Below are 18,701 nucleotides of genomic sequence, written 5' to 3'. Positions count from 1 at the left end.
TCTAGCGGTATTGAGATGGAAATTATGTTATGATCACAGAATCTTTATCCCCAGTCCTACTCATCCATTTGTTTTCAAAATGGCGGCCGAACAAGAAGCATGTCAAGGAAGTGACTCAAAATCTTTAATACAGGAAGGAGATCAAGTTGTTCTGAGGATAGATAAAGCTCTTAAAGTAGTTCAAGTGCGCAAAAATAGGTAGGAAGAGAGATAACTTTAATTACCTTGATTTCCACTAAGCTACAGTTCATCAGACAAGGTCAGACAAATGGGACAAAATTAGAACTACAATTAAACGTAATTTTCAAGCTTGTTTTTTCTTCTTTTTTTTTTTTTTTGCTGTAGAAAAATATTATTTGAAAGGCTTCGTTTCCTCATAGACAACGCTATAGATCGTCCCTTTGGTTCTGTGTTTGAGGTTAAAGGCGATAAGTTGCACTTGATAGAACCTGCTGAAGAAGATGTTGATGAACTTGAAGCTACCAAAGCAGAAAATGGAGGTAAAATAAGCTTGTTCTGCCTGTAAGATCAGTAATAATCATCTTCAGCAAGAGTTGTCATTTCCATATAACTACAAAACACCTTGCAAATCATAATAACTGACTTTAATATATTGTCCTTTGGCCCGTTCTACATAGTTCAAACAACTGCTTATCACTTGCAGGGTATTCTATACTACATGGCTGCCAGTAGCAAGTCCTTGCTAATTATAAAGCCTTGTATTGATCAGGAAGATCAGTTTCATGAATATATATTCGTTGGGATCCCTGCGTTATTCATTTTGTAACAGTAATGATGAAAAGGTAAATTATACACCGTGAAAAGATGAAAAAACTTACTGACGTTTCGGACGCTAGTCCTTCGTCGGAGTAAAAGAGAAAGAAGTGGTAGAAAGGAGTGTATATATGATAGAATAAGACAAAAGAAACCAATGAGAGCAAGGTAGGCAAGGAAACAAAAACAAACAATCAAAAGACAAAAGAAAAGGTTAGTTGAAAATAAAGCGTTCATTAATCCCGTTGGGACTAAGAGTGCCCAATAGCTGAATAAGCCGCATTTCTTTGGTCTTGCGACAATCATTGTTGCCGTTAAGCAAAGAAAGACCGAAAACAATGAAGTCAGAAAGAGAATGGTTAGCTAGATTAAAATGGCGGGAAACTGGTTTGGTGGGATCGTTATTGCGAATATCATAAAGATGATTGCAAATGCGATCACCAAGACGGCGGCCAGTCTCGCCCACATACAAAAGATTACAGTGGGTACATTTAATACAATATACAACATTAGAAGTGGTACGAACAAAATGGTCAGTGATTTTAACAGTAGATTTAGGACCGACAACAGAAGTGTGAGAGGCTATGTGAGGACAAGTATAACAACGTTTACGAGAACAGCGAAAAGTACCAGGTTCTTTGTTAGAGGGAAGAACTCCCTTGACCAAGAAAGAACGGAGATTACGATCACGTTTATAGGAAAAGAGAGGGCGGTTGTTGAAAATAGCAGAAGTGCGAGTATCAGAGTCAAGCAGAGAAAAGTTGCGGTTAACAATGGGTTTAATGGAAATGTTAATAGGATGATACGTAAGAGTGAAAGGAATGCGGTCATTAGAGGGACGAGTGTGAGGAGTGAGAGCAGTGGTACGATCAATAGTAGAAACTTTTCGAATGGCGCAATCAACTTTTCTCTGCTTGACTCTGATTAATCAAAGAGATGTCGCAAGACCAAAGAAATGCGGCTTATTCAGCTATTGGGCACTCTTAGTCCCAACGGGATTAATGAACGCTTTATTTTCAACTAACCTTTTCTTTTGTCTTTTGATTGTTTGTTTTTGTTTCCTTGCCTACCTTGCTCTCATTGGTTTCTTTTGTCTTATTCTATCATATATACACTCCTTTCTACCACTTCTTTCTCTTTTACTCCGACGAAGGACTAGCGTCCGAAACGTCAGTAAGTTTTTTCATCTTTTCACGGTGTATAATTTACCTTTTCATCATTACTGTTTCATTAGAAACACCGACGCAGCTCACACTAGTTTTTAGCTAGTTATATCTTTTTATTCATTTTGTACTTAATTTCTAGAGAAGTCTTCAGAGTATCAACCAATCAAGTCTGATGGTCAATCACAAAAGCTAACCAGAGACGATGTTGACGTTCTCAAATCTCAAGGAGCTTCTGGAAAGGTACGACCATTATCATTTAAATGTGTGCTTTTCAATCACTTCAAAATTTGCAGAGTACGCACTCAAACTGCAACAGAAGTAAATGGTTTTTGAAGGATCATAAAAACATAGGGGTTGATGTGCTATAGCCCCCCCCCCCCCCCCCCCCCCCTACTTCACCATCACCTCTGCCATATGCATACTAGAAAGAAAAGTAAAAGCCTCAGTTTCAAAATGCCGTTTATTATTTTGGCATAGTCAGGAACCGATTAAAATTTTAACTGGAAATTCATTTTATTTATAACCATTTCCTTCAAACAGGAAATCGTGAAGAAGCTTGTTGAGAACAGTGAAACATTCAAAGATAGAACTGAATTTTCTAAAGCCAAGTACATGAAAAAGAAGCATAAAAAGTAAGAACATCAGCTTAAGATAATGACCACTCACAAAAAAATGTCACGCCAAATCTTTGTTTTGCTGGTCATTTTGACCAGTAATAACATTATGAGCCAGAAATATGGTATGACTGAGTTAAAACTAAAACTTTTTTTAACCAGATATAATGCAAAAATTACAGTTCTCAAACCATCAACACGGCTGATAGCCAGCATGTACTACTCAAGGGCACCCAATAAAATATGGTAAGACAAATTAACTTAAGCCATGCACACACTTTTTTTCATTATCTGTAAAAATCTAATGAAGCTTGTCTTCAAAATAGCCAAAACATAAGAATAAGAAAAAATTAATAGATGCAAATAAAATAATAATTTATATTGGTAATATATATAATATTGTATAGTAAACTGTACGAAGATAGACTGAGGTTCCTTTGCAAGCACCCTCTCCTCTTTTTCCCCATTATTACATGAGGTTGGAGACTTTTGCATTGAGACTTTCTTTAGATGTGTTTTCAAGAACTCTATATTATTATTAGGTTGGGAGGGGGAGACTCTGCTGATGTAGAACATTTCTTTTGTTGTGCCACAGTCCATGATTGTAAGCTATAATGTACATGAGCAAATGCTATTTGACACAGCTACTGTCAAAATCATGTGGAGGATTTGGAAACTGTTGTTAAGCTAAGTTGTTAAGCTAATAGAATGTCCAACATTAGAGTCTATTTTTCCCTCATTAAAGGCAAAGGAGACTCTACAAGCAGGAAAAGATAGAGGATAAGGGCTTGTTAAAATATAACACATCTTATCAAGTCCTTTAATCAGAGCGACTGTATTTGTGACAGTAATGACCTCAAAGTTTTTTGTTTTGTTTTCTTTATGCAGTGCATTAAGGCCAGATGCTTTATCTCAGCTTCTTTCATTAGCCAATATAAGAGCAAATTCTAATGTAATAGTGATGGAGCAGTGTCAAGGTCTTGTGGCTGGTGCAGTGCTAGATAGAATGGGAGGTAAAGTGATGAAGGAAGATGAAGGAAATTCTCAGGCTTTTCTCCTCTTTCTGCATGTGTGATTTCAGAAAAAATTAAATCGCTCACTTGATGAGAATTGTATCTTTCAGGGTTCATGCTACTCCATAAACTCCTTGAAAACTCCTTGAATTTAATTCACGTTTTTAAGGGCACTTGAAAAACTCTTGAATTTTACGATTTTGGGCAAACCTCCTTGAAAACTCCTTGAATTTTTGCTTTGATCATAACTTGCATGGTTCTGAAATAGATGTAGTCAGAAAGATTGGAAAATCTGAAAGTCGGCAATGTGCAACCACCTTGTAAAACCTTGGCACATTTAGCTGAACACACTCCTTGAAAATCCATTTTTGAATAGACCTGGAATTTTAAGTGGTTATTTCAGCACAAACCCTGATCTTTGATTTGATGTAATTTATTGTTGTGTTTATTCATTCACAGGTCATGGGAGTATTGTCCAAATCCACTCTGGAAATTTTCCTACCAGGTAAATGTCTTTGCATGCACCATAATTTATAAGCTAAAATAAAGCATTTTTCAAATTTATTTCATTTTTTTAAGGATGGCAATGGAATGTTTTGGCTTTTCTTCAAGTTTTATGGAAATAGTCGATGGATTTCCACTTTGCAAAGTAAACAGTCTTAAAGGTATCTAGCTTTGACTTTTTTGAAATCCATCCATTCTCACATTCTGGTCATTCATTCATTCATTCCATTATTCATTTATTCACTCATTTATTAGCCACCTCTACCTAGTTGCTTAAGTCAATCACTTATGGGCAGATCCAGGATTTGTTTTAGGAAGTGGAGCACCATTGATGGTCAGGACATTTCAAGATTGAAGTACCATGTACCATAGATATCAGCTTCTCTGGGGGGGGGGATGAGGGGTGAACAACCCCAACATCAATCCCCTAGATTCTTCCCTGCTTTTTCACTCACTCATTCATTCTGGATCTTCTTTTTTAATCTATTTTTCAGTTCCAAGTCAAGAACTAGAAGATATGACTCCTTCACAAACAGTGGAAGTCATTATTAAAAAAGAGCAGTCAGAGAGTGAGGCAGATGTGGATGAGACCAATCAACAGTCAAGAGCATCATCCAGTAAAACCTCAGAGGAACAATCCACAGAAGTTAAGAATCAACAGGTAAATATGACCATTATCAATGTCACTAACAATCAAAGATTGCTGGGAATGAAGCATTGCATTAGTGCATTGTACTTATCATGGGCTTTTGGATTTTGGGTTCAATTCCCAGACTCTGCATCACACGACAGTAGATTTGGTTAGGTCTCTCCCTTGATTTTAGGGTTTTTCTCCTGGTTCTCCCATTTCCCTCACTCCACAAAACTTAGCATGCTAAATTCCACTTCAATCCATGAGTTAGCCATGCCCTGACTTAGATCAGCCCAGAGGTTGTTTCAGGGTTTGATCTGTGAGTTAGCCATGCCCTGACTTGGATCAGCCCAGAGGTTGTTTCAGGGTTCTATATGTGAGTTAGCCGTGCCTTGACTTAGATCAGCCCATAGGTTGTTTCAGGGTTTCTATCTGTGAGTTAGCCATGCCCTGACTCAGATCAGCCCAGAGGTTGTTTCAGGGTTCAAGCTGTGAGTTAGCCATACCCTGACTTAGATCAGTGCAGAGGCTTCAAAGGTTCAATAGGCAATATTTTTCAGATCATAAGTCATGATCTTGAATATTATTTCTCTTTTTCGCTAAATAACTATCTTGATATGATCTTCAAGGAAAAACTACTGAGGAGAACTAAAAGACAACTTGAGGAAAGAAAAGCCAGAAATACCCTTCAGTTAAGGAACATGGATAGGTATAAGGGATTATTTAGAATATGAACTTTATGGTTTATTTCTATTCACCCTTCCAAGGATTCACAGAAAACTGCTAATGAGTAGAACTTGTGCTGAATCATGGTGCTGTTATAGATGATGCCTTTTGTCAATATGTAAGAAAGCTTTCTAAAATGTTTTGAAAAACAGACTAAAAACAAAAGTAAATGTGAATCGATTCAAAAACTAAAACCTGTAAAAGAAAAATGGCATCCGCTAAAACATAGCCTGCATTCAACCAGTTTAATGAAATTTCTTTCAAAATGACTGTCTTTATTTCGAGAGAAATTCAACCAGCTGAGCACAGTCTACTAAAACAGCCCTATCGCAGTTGTTACCAATGTTCTGCACAACCTCAGAAAGGCCAATTGAATTTTTTATTTATTGTGATGATGATGATGGTTTATTATATAATATTAAGAATAATTATCAACATTTATTTCAGTCTTGTGGTTGTCTGCAAGCTTCATCCAAGTGCTATAGTTCTAGAGCTGCTAGAATATGTTGCTCCATCAAGACCCTTTGTAATTTTCTCTACAATCAAAGAGGTAAACATTAGATCTATGTTATTAATAATGAGCTTGTGAACTTTTTTACAAATTTTTTTGTAGCCTGTTTAGAAATTTGCATGCAGTACAGAATGGGAAAAGAAAAGGAAAGAGAAAGCAAGGAAAGGAATTTATTTGTTCCATTGTTTTCCTTTTCTCTATTTTAAACTTCTGTATTTCAAGTGTTATTTTGTAGGTTGGTCTCATTATTATTACAAACTTAAAACCACAAAGCCCCCCCTCCATCCTCCCCCTCCCCCCCCCCCCCCCCCCCATAAATTATGGACAGTCCATTTTTAAAGATAAGCAATGTATTTTGCTACACTTCAGAAATTGAAATAACGTCTTTTATATTTTCTGATTATTTGGAAAAAAACACTGATGTACCTTTAGTATACAGTGCCAATTAAATAATAATTGTTGTTGTTGTTGATAGGCATATAATTACAACTTTTCAATTTCTTTCTCTATTTACAGGCATTGGCTGAGTGTTACACTGATTTACGAAACAGAGGAGGTGTGGTGAATCTGCAACTCACCGAAACATGGTGGAGAGAATACCAGGTAAAGCTTGATTTTTCTAAAATCTGATATTTCTGTATTTTCACCTTTTGAAAGGCCATGGATCATCTTAATGTATAGTAAAAACATGCTCAACTTCTAAAACTTGTCTTACTCTTCTAAAAGCCCGGATTTTGAGTGTTTTTTCATTTTGGAAAATCAGGAACCGCATGTACCTGGAATGGACTGGACTTCGGTTGGCTGGATCGTACGGAACGCATACTCTATTTTCACGCCCAATTTGCAGCTTTTATCCTATGGTTTTTATATTATTATTCGTAAATAGTGATTCTATTCCAAAATGATGCAAAAAAAATGCAAAAAAAAATTCTTTTTAACTTTTTTTTTTGATTGAGGCACTCTAATTTTACGACTAATTTTTCATCATCAAGATGCTATTGAGATAAATTGGATGTTACTTGGATGTGACTGCAATGGATTGATTGAGACTGAAAACTAGTTTAAGCCGAATTTGCAGCTTTTATCCTATCTCTTATATTTTGATATTCATAAATAGTAATTTGATGCTGAATAATAATAATTACACTGACATTATATTGAATTTTGTAAAATCAAGAAATTTGCTTCGTGTCTGGCCATCCACCAACAGTCAAACTCTTTAGTACATTTGAGACTTTCATGTGTTATCAAAGGCTATTGATGATCAAAGTCAGGTCACAGGTAACGCACAGATCCAATTTTTAGCGTGTTAGGTTTTTCAAAGGGAGAAAACCCAGAATACCCAGAGAAAGCTAACTAATAATACATTATATAATGTGAGGTCATTAAGCATCTAATGCGTAAATCTTACTTACTAAACTGACATTATAATCACCTTTAAATGATTAAAAGTGGGTTAGCAGAAGGTCAGGTCAAAATGTTTCCTTAATTTCTATCAAATTTGTTTCCATTTTAGGTTTTACCAGGTCGAACGCACCCTCTTGTCAATATGGATGGATCTGGAGGGTATTTACTCTCTGGCACTACTGTAGAGAGAACTCCTAGCTCAGATTCCTCGCCCATTCAAACTGAGACGCCCGACGAAAGAGCTGAAATTCCTGAAACTGTCACATCTTGTTTGAAAGAGAACAACAGCACGAGTCAAACACTAGCCGAAGAAGAAAGCAGTGAGCCTCCTGCGAAAAAAGTCAAAGAATAACCTTGAAAGGAAATTTCACACAAAATCCATTTCTGTTATAAGAACATGTAAAATAACGTAGTTATCATTAAAAATATTAGTAGATTCTTGAAATTATTGTTCAAATTCGCTGCTTAATCGAGAATTTTTCAAATATACATGTCACGTGATATTGTGGTCTTTACCGCTAGCGGTGCAATCCCTGCCGCAGAGGTGTCTATGATCCTGTCGCGAGGGAAGATGTATATATAACGTTCCTCGAGAACCCGTTCACCAAGTGGCTGTCATAGAAAACTGTAACTACGGTTTGGTAAACAAGACCTGTTTACAGGAATGTATACGTGGCTATTGTAACATTTTTAATAACGATCCTCAACACAATCACAGTCAAATTTGCTTCGGAGGACATTGTTACCTCGATTGCAATGATTACCATAAATGTAGTCAAGTTTGTATCGGGGAAGGATGCAAGAAGTTAACCTGTAAATCTGGAGTCTGCATACAGGAATGTGTTGCGGGGGGGGGGGGGGGGGGGTAGGGTGAAATTACTGAGCCTAATTTTAAGCGAATTCGAGTGACGGAGGAAAAAACGCCAGGATACTGGAGTCATTCAGGTCGCAGAAATATAAAACAGGCTGTAAATATACAGAGTGTAAAAGATATCTCAAAGAGGGTTCCGTGTAACCACCCGTGAATCTAATACTAGCACAAAGTGCTACGTTATGTTATTAGAGATTATTTTCCATTGTATAATGTTATAGTTTTAAAGAATAAAAGACGCTGTAAATACAACTAGTACTAGTTTGATTCTTTTGAACTTGATGGCTGCTTTTCTTTTCACTACTTGCCAGAACGCTGATGTGTGTTTAAGGAAGCGCGCGATATTTCTTGGTGTACCATTCGAAAGCATTGTATAATTACGCCCCTTACCAAAGAAGACGTAAATTGCCAAGACTGAGGTTTTCTTACCTGACGAAGCCGTAGGCTAAAAGAGCCGAGGTCTTGATAATTTACAATATCATGCCAAAACCAAACTAGTAATTGTTTTATATACATTTTTGAAACTACAAATAAATATTTAATTCTCCTTTCAAAAAAATAGCAAACGTTTTTCAATTTCTGCTGCAACCTTGAGTGAACATGCCAGGATAAATCTATTATCTTCAAAACATTTTTGCAATTAATTAATTAGAGTTAGAAATTGAAAAACGAGGTCCAAATGGGTTTCAAAGTGAAGCCAAGATACATACGATGGAAGGCTACATGACGGGCGGAGAAAGACCCCTTAAAATACAGTAAATGTATGTAATTTGTGCTTTGAGGGGCCTGTGAAACGCACTCTACGCCCGCGATGTAGTCTTTTTTCATTAACACACCATTCAACCACAAACTAAGCCTGGTATTTTCTATCCTTTCAGTTGGTTGTATCATGAAGCAATCGAACACAAAACCGAGGCTGATGAGAATAGATTTCTAACCGCTAGAGTCATTGTGGACGAAGCAATCAACAGCAAGTTTGAGAAGAAGTTTAGGGATTTTCTCTTGAGAGTAGCGTTAATAGTATTCTTTACCAGAGTCAAGGTTAATTCCCCATACTCAAACACCCAGTTAAAATAGCTCTAAACTTTACAGCTTACACAGTTTGCTGATAACAAGCAAAATATAAGAGGTTTAAATAATAGTTTGACTGAGTTCCTAGGCTTGTCTGCCATCCGTTTTTGCCGTTTGACTCCGCACAGAGAACCTAGTCAACTCCTTCAGGTCTGTTAAGTTTCATTTAGTCTATTTTCTTTTTTATGTTTGATTTGATTTTTTGTTCGGCTTCGACCAATATACACATTTTTTTATATGATAATAATATCGATAAGATGTAGGTAAATTTATGAATGATCAACGAGTGTATTAGACTGCCGGACACGCAATTGCTAATACTCTGTGTCCGGCAGTCAACTATACCAACAATTGTAGAAAAGGGGTTGGGCACCCTGTTGAATCTTTAGCACTTATAACACCACAGGCAGTCCAAACGTTTGAATAGTCAATCAATAAACAAATACATACTCATATAATTTTGAACACAAATAACTATCACAACCCACCTTTTCTGTTTTCACTTGAATAGTACTGATACAGGGATACTGTACAGAATATCTATCCCTTTGGAATAACAACTTTCTTTTTACCCTTTGCGGTATGATGGCAACTGTATTCCGCTCTATTTTCTGTTCTTAACTTGTTGTCTGACATAAACACAAATAAGGCATCTTCGAACGTCTTTATTCATTCCCTGTTGGTTTAAAATGAAACGTTATGGTTAAAAAAAGTATAACAAAAACACTGATTGTCACAGAATAGCCTTTTAAGGTTAAAACCTTTTCCTTCGCATTAAAGTAATATTTTATTAATTTTTAAAAACAACTGCGTCAAAGCAGTTGTTCGAGGTACGTTAGACATTTAACATTGATTTTAACTTGAAATATCAATAAAAAATATTCATCGATTCCCACACTCCACCTGATAAAAGTCCGATCCAAGGGGTCAATCCAGGTTTGGATATTCCACAATTTTGGATTTTGAGGCAAAAAGTACAATATTCCGAGAGAGCAGGTGAAATAGGTATCGATGGTGTAATTTGTCTTACTTTATTCGTAAACAAAACATGTTCTTATGAGCATCTAATGAATGAACCCTCGAGCAAATTGTATACCTAACAACACACCTTCCCCTCCCCCAATGAATTAGGTTTGACATTATATATTTTTTGCAGCCAAAACCTTACGCTCAGTATTTTGAGCGAGTGAAATCGCGGATTATCGGAATGTGAATTCAAAAGCGTAAAAATATAAAATATTAGTCAAAAATAACGTTAGATGACATGTTTACAAATACCTCATATTGTCTAGATGGGATACTCGCAGTCCAGGTGATTGAGAAAGAGTAGGGAGAGTATAATTGTCAGGGAAATTTTATTCAGTCGTCTAGTAGTCGTAACGTGCTGGCTAAAAGGGATAAAACATAAATATTTTTGAAGTTGTAAAAAGCGTTGTGACATTGATCGGTAGGATATCGATAAAATTATATAACGACTCTATCCGAAGACGATTTCTTTGTCTAGTATGGATTAATCGAAATATTTTGATACTCGTTTTATTTTACGGTGCTATCGTCGAATCTCAGGTTCCATGCTACATGCCATTGTTATTACACGTATAAGTTCAAGGCATGCCAAGTACTATGTATATAGTTTTGGAGTCGATCACTTTCTGATTCATTCCGACATGAACTAGGATAGTCGCGCGCGGATATAAGAATCAGTTTCAGTTTGTTGTATCGGATTAAAAAAAGTTGTCCAGGACTGGAACATTCTTTACCTTGATTTTTTCACAGTTATACATAATCTAATCTACTCTAATCTACTCAAAAGGGTTTTAAAGTAAAGCCAAGATACATACGATAGAAGGCTACATCCCGGGCGGAGAGTGACTCCTTAAAATACAGTAAATGTATGTAATTTGTGCTTTGAGGGGGCTGTGAAACGCATTCTACGCCCGCGATGTAGTCTTTTTTTCATTAACACACCATTCAACCACAAACTAAGGCTGGTATTTTTTATCCCTTCAGTTGGTTGTATCATGAAGCAATTGAACACAAAAACGAGGCTGAGGAGTATAGATTTCTAACCGCTAGAGTCTTCATGGACGAAACAATCAGCAAACAAGTTCGAGAAGAAGTTTAGAAATTTTCTCTCGAGAATAGCGTCAATAGTATTCTTTACCAGAGTCAAGATTAACGCCCAATACTCAAACACCCCGTTAAAAATAAAATAAAGGCTTGAAACTCTTCAACATACACAGTTTGCTGATAACAAGCAAAATATAAGAGGTTTACTTAAATAATAGTTTGATTGAGTTGCTAGGCTCTTGTCTCTCATCTTTCTTGTTTGACTCCGCACAGACAGCCTTGTCAGCTCCTATGAGCTATAGCTATATTGTTCCATTAAATTTCTTTTTTTCTGTTTAATTTTTTTTCTATTTCAATTTTTTCGGCGTCGACCAATACATATAACTTTTGGATGATGTAAATGGTTCTTTCAATGGATGTGAAAATAGCTCTGCTTTATGGTCTCAAGCTTAGTTCACATGCTGTGAAAGGACCTTTGCGTATCCTAATCGACCTTTCAACCATATCCGTCAATTAAGTTTCTTTTGATTTTGTTTTATTCATTTATTATTTATGTATACTTATTTTGAGTTAAGTTGAGTTGAATAAAATATAAAGCTTATTGAAGTTGTAAAAAGCGTTCTGACATTGATCGGTATGATATCGATAAAATTATATAACGACTATCCCAAGACGATTTCTTTGTATAGTATGGATTAATCGGAATATTTTGATACTCGTTTTACTTTACGGTGCTATCGTCGAATCTCACGTTCCCCGTTATGGCAGGCAATTGTCCTTACATCTATAAGATCAAGGCACGCCAAGTAATATGTACTTAGGTATAGTGTTTGAGTGGATCACTTTCTAATTCACTCCGATATGAACTAGGATAGTGGCGCGCGGAGATAAGAATCAGTTTCAGCTCGTTGTATCAGATTAAAAAAAGTTGTCCAGGACTGGAAAATTCTGTACCTCGAATTTTTCACAATTATACATAATCTATTCTTTATTATTTTTTTCATGCTACAAGAGTTAGAAATTGAAAAACGCGGTTCCAAATGGGTTTTAAAGTGAAGACAAGATAATTACTCTGGAAGGCTACATCACGGGCGGAGAAAGAGCCCTGACTATACAGTAAATGTATGTAATTTGTGCTGTGAGGGGCCTGTGAAACGCCCTCTACGCCCGCGATGTAGTCTTTTTTTCATTAACTCACCATTCAACCACAAACTAAGCCTGGTATTTTGTATCCTTTCAGTTGGTTGTATCATGAAGCAATTGAACACAAAACCGGGGTTGAAGAAAATATATTTCTAACCGCTAGAGTCTTCATGGACGAAACAATCAGCAAACAAGTTCGAGAAGAAGTTTAGAAATTTTTTCTCGAAAATAGCGTCAATAGTATTCTTTACCAGAGTCAAGGTTAACGCCCAATACTCAAACACCCCGTTAGAAATAAAATAAAGGCTCGAAACTCTTCAGCATACGCAGTTTGCTAATAACAAGCAAAATATAAGAAGTTTAAATAATAGTTTGACTGAGTTCCTTGGCTCGTCTGCCATCTGTTCTTGTTGGATTCCGCACAGAGGGACTTGTCAACTCCTATAAGCTATATTATTTCATTAAATTTCTTTTTATTTATTTTATTTTTGATTTGATTATATTTTTTGTTCGGCGTCGACCAATACACATAACGTTTCGATGAACAAAATGGTTCTTTCTATGGCTTAGTTAACATCCAGTGAAAGGACCTTTGAATCTTCTAATAAACTTTTTTGAAAAAATTCGTCCATTAAGTTTCTTTGATTTTTCACATTTGTATATTTGCTTATCAAATTTGTTTGGAGTCGACCAACACTGATATCTGTTCGAAATAAGGATATGCGCCTTTCCATGAATGTAAAAATGTCGCGCTCTGATATGGTCTCACGCTTAGTTCACATCCAGTGAAAGGACCTTTGTGCCTTACAATTACATCTTCCAAAAAAAATCCTTTTAGTTTTTTTTAAAAATCTTTTTCAATTATCTATTTAATTGTTTTTGTTTTGAGTAAAGTTGAGTTGAGCAAAATATGTAGCTTTTTCGAAGTGTCCCGTCGATGGATGTAAAACGTTTACTCTCTTATGGTCTCCTGCTTAGTTCACATCTGGTGAAGGGACCTTGGAAGCTTCTTTTCAACTACTTTCTTCATATTTTTGTTCTGTGTTAACACCTAAGTATAGCTTTTTGATTATAAAAAAGAAAGGTTTAAAAAATATTTTCTTTTGTTGACTATATAGATAAAATGAAACACAATGCACGAGCGCATATGGATAGAAGTGAAATAAAAGCTTCAAAGGTCCTTTCACTGGATGTCAACTTCATTCTACTAAAATAATCAAAATATGCCTTGATTTGGGAAAGTTTAAAGAGGCCAGTCCAAAGGAGTAAAGGCACAATCTGGTTTTTAAATTGAATCGCAACAATTGTAGAAAGGGAGTTAGGCTCGCTGTGATATCTTGACCTTCGCACCACAGGCAGTCCACACTTTTAAAAAGTCAATAAGAAACCCATATATATATATATATTTTTTTTTAAAACACAAGTATCACTACTCACGCTTCTGTTTTCACTTGAATAGCATTGATGCAGGGATATTGTACAGAATATCGTCCCACTGGATTAACGGATCCCGGACTTTCTCTTTCTCCTTTGCGGTATCCGATGGCACTTGTATGAAGCTGTATTTTCTGTTTTAGCTTGTTATCTGGCATAACCACAAATAATTAGTTTCAGAACGTCTTTTCTGATTTCTGTTTTGATAAAAAAGAAAAGAAATAAGTGGAATCGCTGAGTACCCTTTACAGTTTCCTTCTTTATAAAAGCCATTTTTAAAATACGCTTTTTCACAACAACTGCTTCAAAGTACTTTTTCTAGTAACCTACATCTTTTAACTTGAATTTGAAGTTGAAATACTAAAGCGATATTTTTTCTCGATCCCACACTCCACCTAAGAAAAGTCCAATCCAATAATGTAATCCAGATTGGGATTTTCCATGATTTTGGATTTTGAGGCTAAAAGTAACAAATTCTAAAAGAGCAAGCGAAATAGGTATCAATACTGTAATTTGTTTCTCTTTTTTCGTAAAAAACGTATGGTTTAATGAGGATCAAAAGTATCACACAAGCCATTTGTACGCCTTTACAACACCACCTTCCCCTCCCCGAGGGACTTGGCAGCCAAAAGCGGACGGTAACTATGAAGATTTAAAACGTTTCCTCCCAGCAAAGCCTGGCCAAAAGTCCAATGCGATCTCTGTTTCATCCGCGCTGTGACGATGATCTGAATGATATCGATAAAATTATAAAGCTATACGAAGACGATTTCTTTGTATAGCATGCATTAATCGGAATATTTTGATAATTGTAATATTTTAAGGTGCTATCGATCCCCGTTGAGACACGCTTTTGTCCTTACACCTATAAGATCAAGGCACGCCAAGTACTGTGTATTTATAGAGTTAGAGTGAATAACGTTCTGATTCACTCCTACATAAACTAGGTTTGACGCGCGAGGAGATAAAAATCAGTTTCAGCTTGTTGTATCGGATTACAAAAATGTGTCCAGGACTACAACATTCTGTACCTTGACTTTTTCACAGTCAAACACAATCTACTCTTTATTATTATTTTTGTGCTAGAAGTGCTAGAAATTGAAAAACATCGTCCCAAATGGGCTTCAAGGTGATGCCAAGAAACTTACGATGGAAGGCTACATCCCGGGCGGAGAGTGATTCCTTAAAATACAGTAAATGTATGTAATTTGTGCTTTGAGGGGCCTGTGAAACGCACTCTACGCCCGCGATGTAGTCTTTTTTTTACTAACGCACCATTTAACCACAAACTAAGCCTGGTATTTTTTATCCTTTCAGTTGGTTGTATCATGAAGCAATTAAACGCAAAACCGATGCTGATGAGTATAGATTTCTAACCGCTAGAGTCCTCATGGACGAAGCAATCAGCAACAAGTTCGAGAAGAAGTTTAGAAATTTTCTCTGGAGAACAGCGTTAATAGTATTCTTTACCAGAGTCAAGATTAACGCCGAACACTCAAACATCCCGTTAAAAATAAAATAAAGGCTCGAAACTTTACAGCACACGCAGTTTGCTGATAACAAGCAAAATATAAGAGGTTTACTTAAAAAATAGTTTGATTGAGTTGCTAGGCTCTTGTCTCTCATATTTCTTGTTTGACTCGGCACAGACGGCCTTGTCAACTCCTATGAGCTATAGCTATATTGTTCCATTAAATTTCTTTTTTTCTATTTCAATTTTTTCGTCGTCGACTAATACACATAACTTTTAGATAATGTAAATGGTTCTTTTAATGGATGTGAAAATGTCTCTGCTTTATGGTCTCATGCTTAGTTCACATACTGTGAAAGGACCTTTGCGCATCCTAATCGAATCTTCGACCATATCCGTCGATTAAGTTTCTTTTGATCTTGTTTTATTTATTCATTATTTATACTTGTTTATTTTGAGTTGAGTTGAGATGAATAAAATATAAAGCTTTTTGAAGTTGTAAAAAGCGTTCTGACATTGATCTGCATGATATCGATAAAATTGTATAACGACTATCCCAAGACGATTTGTTTGTATAGTATGGATTAATCGGAATATTTTGATACTCGTTTTACTTTACGGTGCTATCGTCGAATCTCACGATCCCCGCAAGGCAAGCCATTGTCCTTACACCTATAAGATCAAGGCACGCCAAGTACTATGTACGTAGTGTATAGTGTTTGAGTGGATCACTTTCTGATTCACTCCGACATGAATGAACTAGGATAGTGGCGCGCGGAGATAAGAATCAGTTTCAGCTTGTAGTATCGGATTAAAAAAAGTTGTCCAGGACTGGAAAATTCTGTACCTTGACTTTTTCACGGTTATACATAATCTATTCTTTATTATTTTTTTCATGCTAGAAGAGTTAGAAATTGAAAAAGGCGATTCAAATAGGTTTTAAAGTGAAGCCAAGATAATTACTCTGGAAGGCTACATCACGGGCGGAGAAAGAGCCCTGAAAATACAGTAAATGTATGTAATTTGTGCTTTGAGGGGCCTGTGAAACGCACTCTACGCCCGCGATGTAGTCTTTTTTAAATTAACACACCATTCAACCACAAACTAAGCCTGGTATTTTTTTATCCTTTCAGTTGGTTGTATTATGAAGCAATTAAACACAAAACCGGGGGTGAAGAGAATATGTTTCTAGCCGCTAGATTCTTCATGGACGAAGCAATCAGCAACAAGTTCGAGAAGAAGTTTAGAAATTTTCTCTCGAGAACAGCGTTAATAGTATTCTTTACCAGAGTCAAGGTTAACGCCGAACACTCAAACACCCCGGTAAAATTAAAATAAAGGCTCTAAACTTTACAGCATACGCAGTTTGCTGATAACAAGCAAAATATGAGAGGTTTAAATAATAGTTTTTTTTTAGATTATTTTTAAATAATAGTTTGACTAAGATCCTAGGCTCGTCTGCCACCTTTCATGTGGGTTTGGACTCCGCACAGAGGGCCTTGTCAACTCCTATAAGCTATATTGTCCCATTAAATTTCTTCTTATCTATTTTATTTTTGATTTGATTATATTTTTTGTTCGGCGTCGACCAATACGCATAACTTTTCGATGAACAAAATGGTTCTTAGTAGTAGCCCTCTCATGGTCTCATGCTTGGATCACATCCAGTGAAAGGACCTTTGCGTCTCCTAGTCCACTCTTAATCCATATTCGTCCAATAAGTATCTTTTGATCTGTATAATTTGTAGATTTGAATTTTGCCTTGACGTGACCAAAATTATTTTCCCCAAGTGAAAAAGGTCCCTTTATTGGATATAATAAGGTCGCTACCTCATCGTGGTCTGATGCTTAGTTCACATCCAGTGAAAGGACCTTTGAACCTTCTAATAAACTCTAAAGCAAAATTAGTCAATTAAGCTTCTTTGATCCGTCGCATTTATAGATTTGATTATTTTGTTTGGAGTCGACCAAAACTGATATCTGTTTGAAATAAGGATATACGCCTTTCCATGAATGTGAAAATGTCGCGCTCTGATATGGTCTCCTGCTTAGTTCACATCCAGTGAAAGGACCTTTGAGCCTTCTAATCACATCTTCCAAAAAAATTATCCTTTTAGTTTCTTTTTGGATCTTTTTTAATTATCTATTTAATTGTTTTTGTTTTGAGTTAAGTTGAGTTGAGCATAATGGGTAACTTTTCGAAGCTGAAAAGGGTCCCGCCGATGTATGTAAACGTTTACTGTCTCATGGTCTCCTGCTTAGTACACTTCTAGTGAAGGGACCTTGGAAGCTCCTTCTCAACTGCTAAGTCATATTGGACCATTAAGTTTCTTTTAAACTACTTTCTTCATATTTTTGTTCTGTGTTAACACCAAATTCTACATAGCTTTTTGATTATAAAAAAGAAATGTTTAATATCCCAATGTTCTCTGTCACAAACACCAAAATAGTGCAATAGTACACAGAAGTCTTCACGGCACCACCCACTAGTCCTTTGCGGGCATATGATGGTCCAAGTGCAGTCAATGTTCTTGTCAGTAATCTATCCCAAGAAAGATAGGATAGAAGAGGTCTACTTTTCGCAGATCGATATTGCTTATGACTGGTAACGTCTGATCGAACTTATGCAGGCTTACAAGCAACCAAATAGGAATAAATACTTTTTCACTTAAAAGATTGCCTTAGTGTTGAAGATTTAAATCTAATAAAAAGTGGATTAAAAAGAAAGAAAAAATTTATGTGGATTCAATGGGGTTCGAAAGCACGGACAAAAGTTAAGGAAAAAAATCGATTCTACTTTGCCATACCCCCTAGACATCCGCAGAGCTGAGGCGTCGTATGGACTTCGGACCTGACGGCGATTAAATCCTTCTGCCCTTGGGTGTACGAATTACGCAAGAAAATGTTCTAGCCGAAGCATCAGGGGAGAGACCAGCCGGCCCCCAGACCATATCGGCTAATCCCTTGCATCTCTGCCACGCACGGAATCGGTTGAAAATTTAATGTCAAAAAGTCTTGTCTATCTGGCGCATTGTTCTCACGGCTATTGTTATGCTGATTAATCTGCAACAGTGGTCCAGTGGAAAAACCTTGGGCTTCAATGATAAGTCAAGCCCGTTTCGGTGGGTTAGTATTTGGATGGGTGGCCTAAACATGATACATACTCAAACTAACTTTTGATCCTAAATTTCCTTAATCTTTCAAGCAAAACCTTATCTCTCAAGCAAATTAGAATGGGCTGAAATTTCTCTAAAAAAAGAATACTTTAAATTCATAAGAATTTCCGTTCAGTTGA

The 18,701-nt window shown here is 36.3% G+C and overlaps 1 protein-coding gene across 1 annotated transcript; it reads left to right on the top strand.

The window, feature by feature from the left end:
• The first annotated feature begins 79 nt into the window (after window positions 1-79).
• Window positions 80-7,791, top strand: LOC116297015 (tRNA (adenine(58)-N(1))-methyltransferase non-catalytic subunit TRM6). The gene is made up of 13 exons (XM_031705139.1): window positions 80-198; window positions 346-500; window positions 2,080-2,180; window positions 2,481-2,572; window positions 2,717-2,800; window positions 3,443-3,567; window positions 4,027-4,072; window positions 4,147-4,232; window positions 4,566-4,732; window positions 5,332-5,411; window positions 5,876-5,978; window positions 6,456-6,542; window positions 7,456-7,791. The coding sequence occupies exons 1-13, from the start codon at window positions 80-82 to the stop codon at window positions 7,696-7,698; spliced, it is 1,488 nt and encodes a 495-aa protein (XP_031560999.1). The 3' UTR covers window positions 7,699-7,791.
• The last annotated feature ends 10,910 nt before the right edge of the window (window positions 7,792-18,701 follow it).

The sequence above is a fragment of the Actinia tenebrosa genome, unplaced genomic scaffold, assembly GCF_029948245.1.
Source record: "Actinia tenebrosa isolate PJP-AT-01 unplaced genomic scaffold, QUT_ActTen_1.0 PGA_scaffold8__29_contigs__length_14323225, whole genome shotgun sequence".
Classification (NCBI taxonomy): Eukaryota; Metazoa; Cnidaria; class Anthozoa; order Actiniaria; family Actiniidae; genus Actinia; species Actinia tenebrosa.
This window is presented reverse-complemented; position numbering and strand designations above follow the sequence as displayed.

Excerpts from the sequence above, each read along its gene's own strand:
- LOC116297015 (XM_031705139.1), top strand. The coding sequence starts at position 80 with ATGGCGGCCGAACAAGAAGCATGTCAAGGAAGTGACTCAAAATCTTTA. Across the intron at positions 501-2,079 it reads TACCAAAGCAGAAAATGGAG|AGAAGTCTTCAGAGTATCAA; the intron begins GTAAAATAAGCT and ends CTTAATTTCTAG. Across the intron at positions 4,073-4,146 it reads TCTGGAAATTTTCCTACCAG|GATGGCAATGGAATGTTTTG; the intron begins GTAAATGTCTTT and ends CATTTTTTTAAG.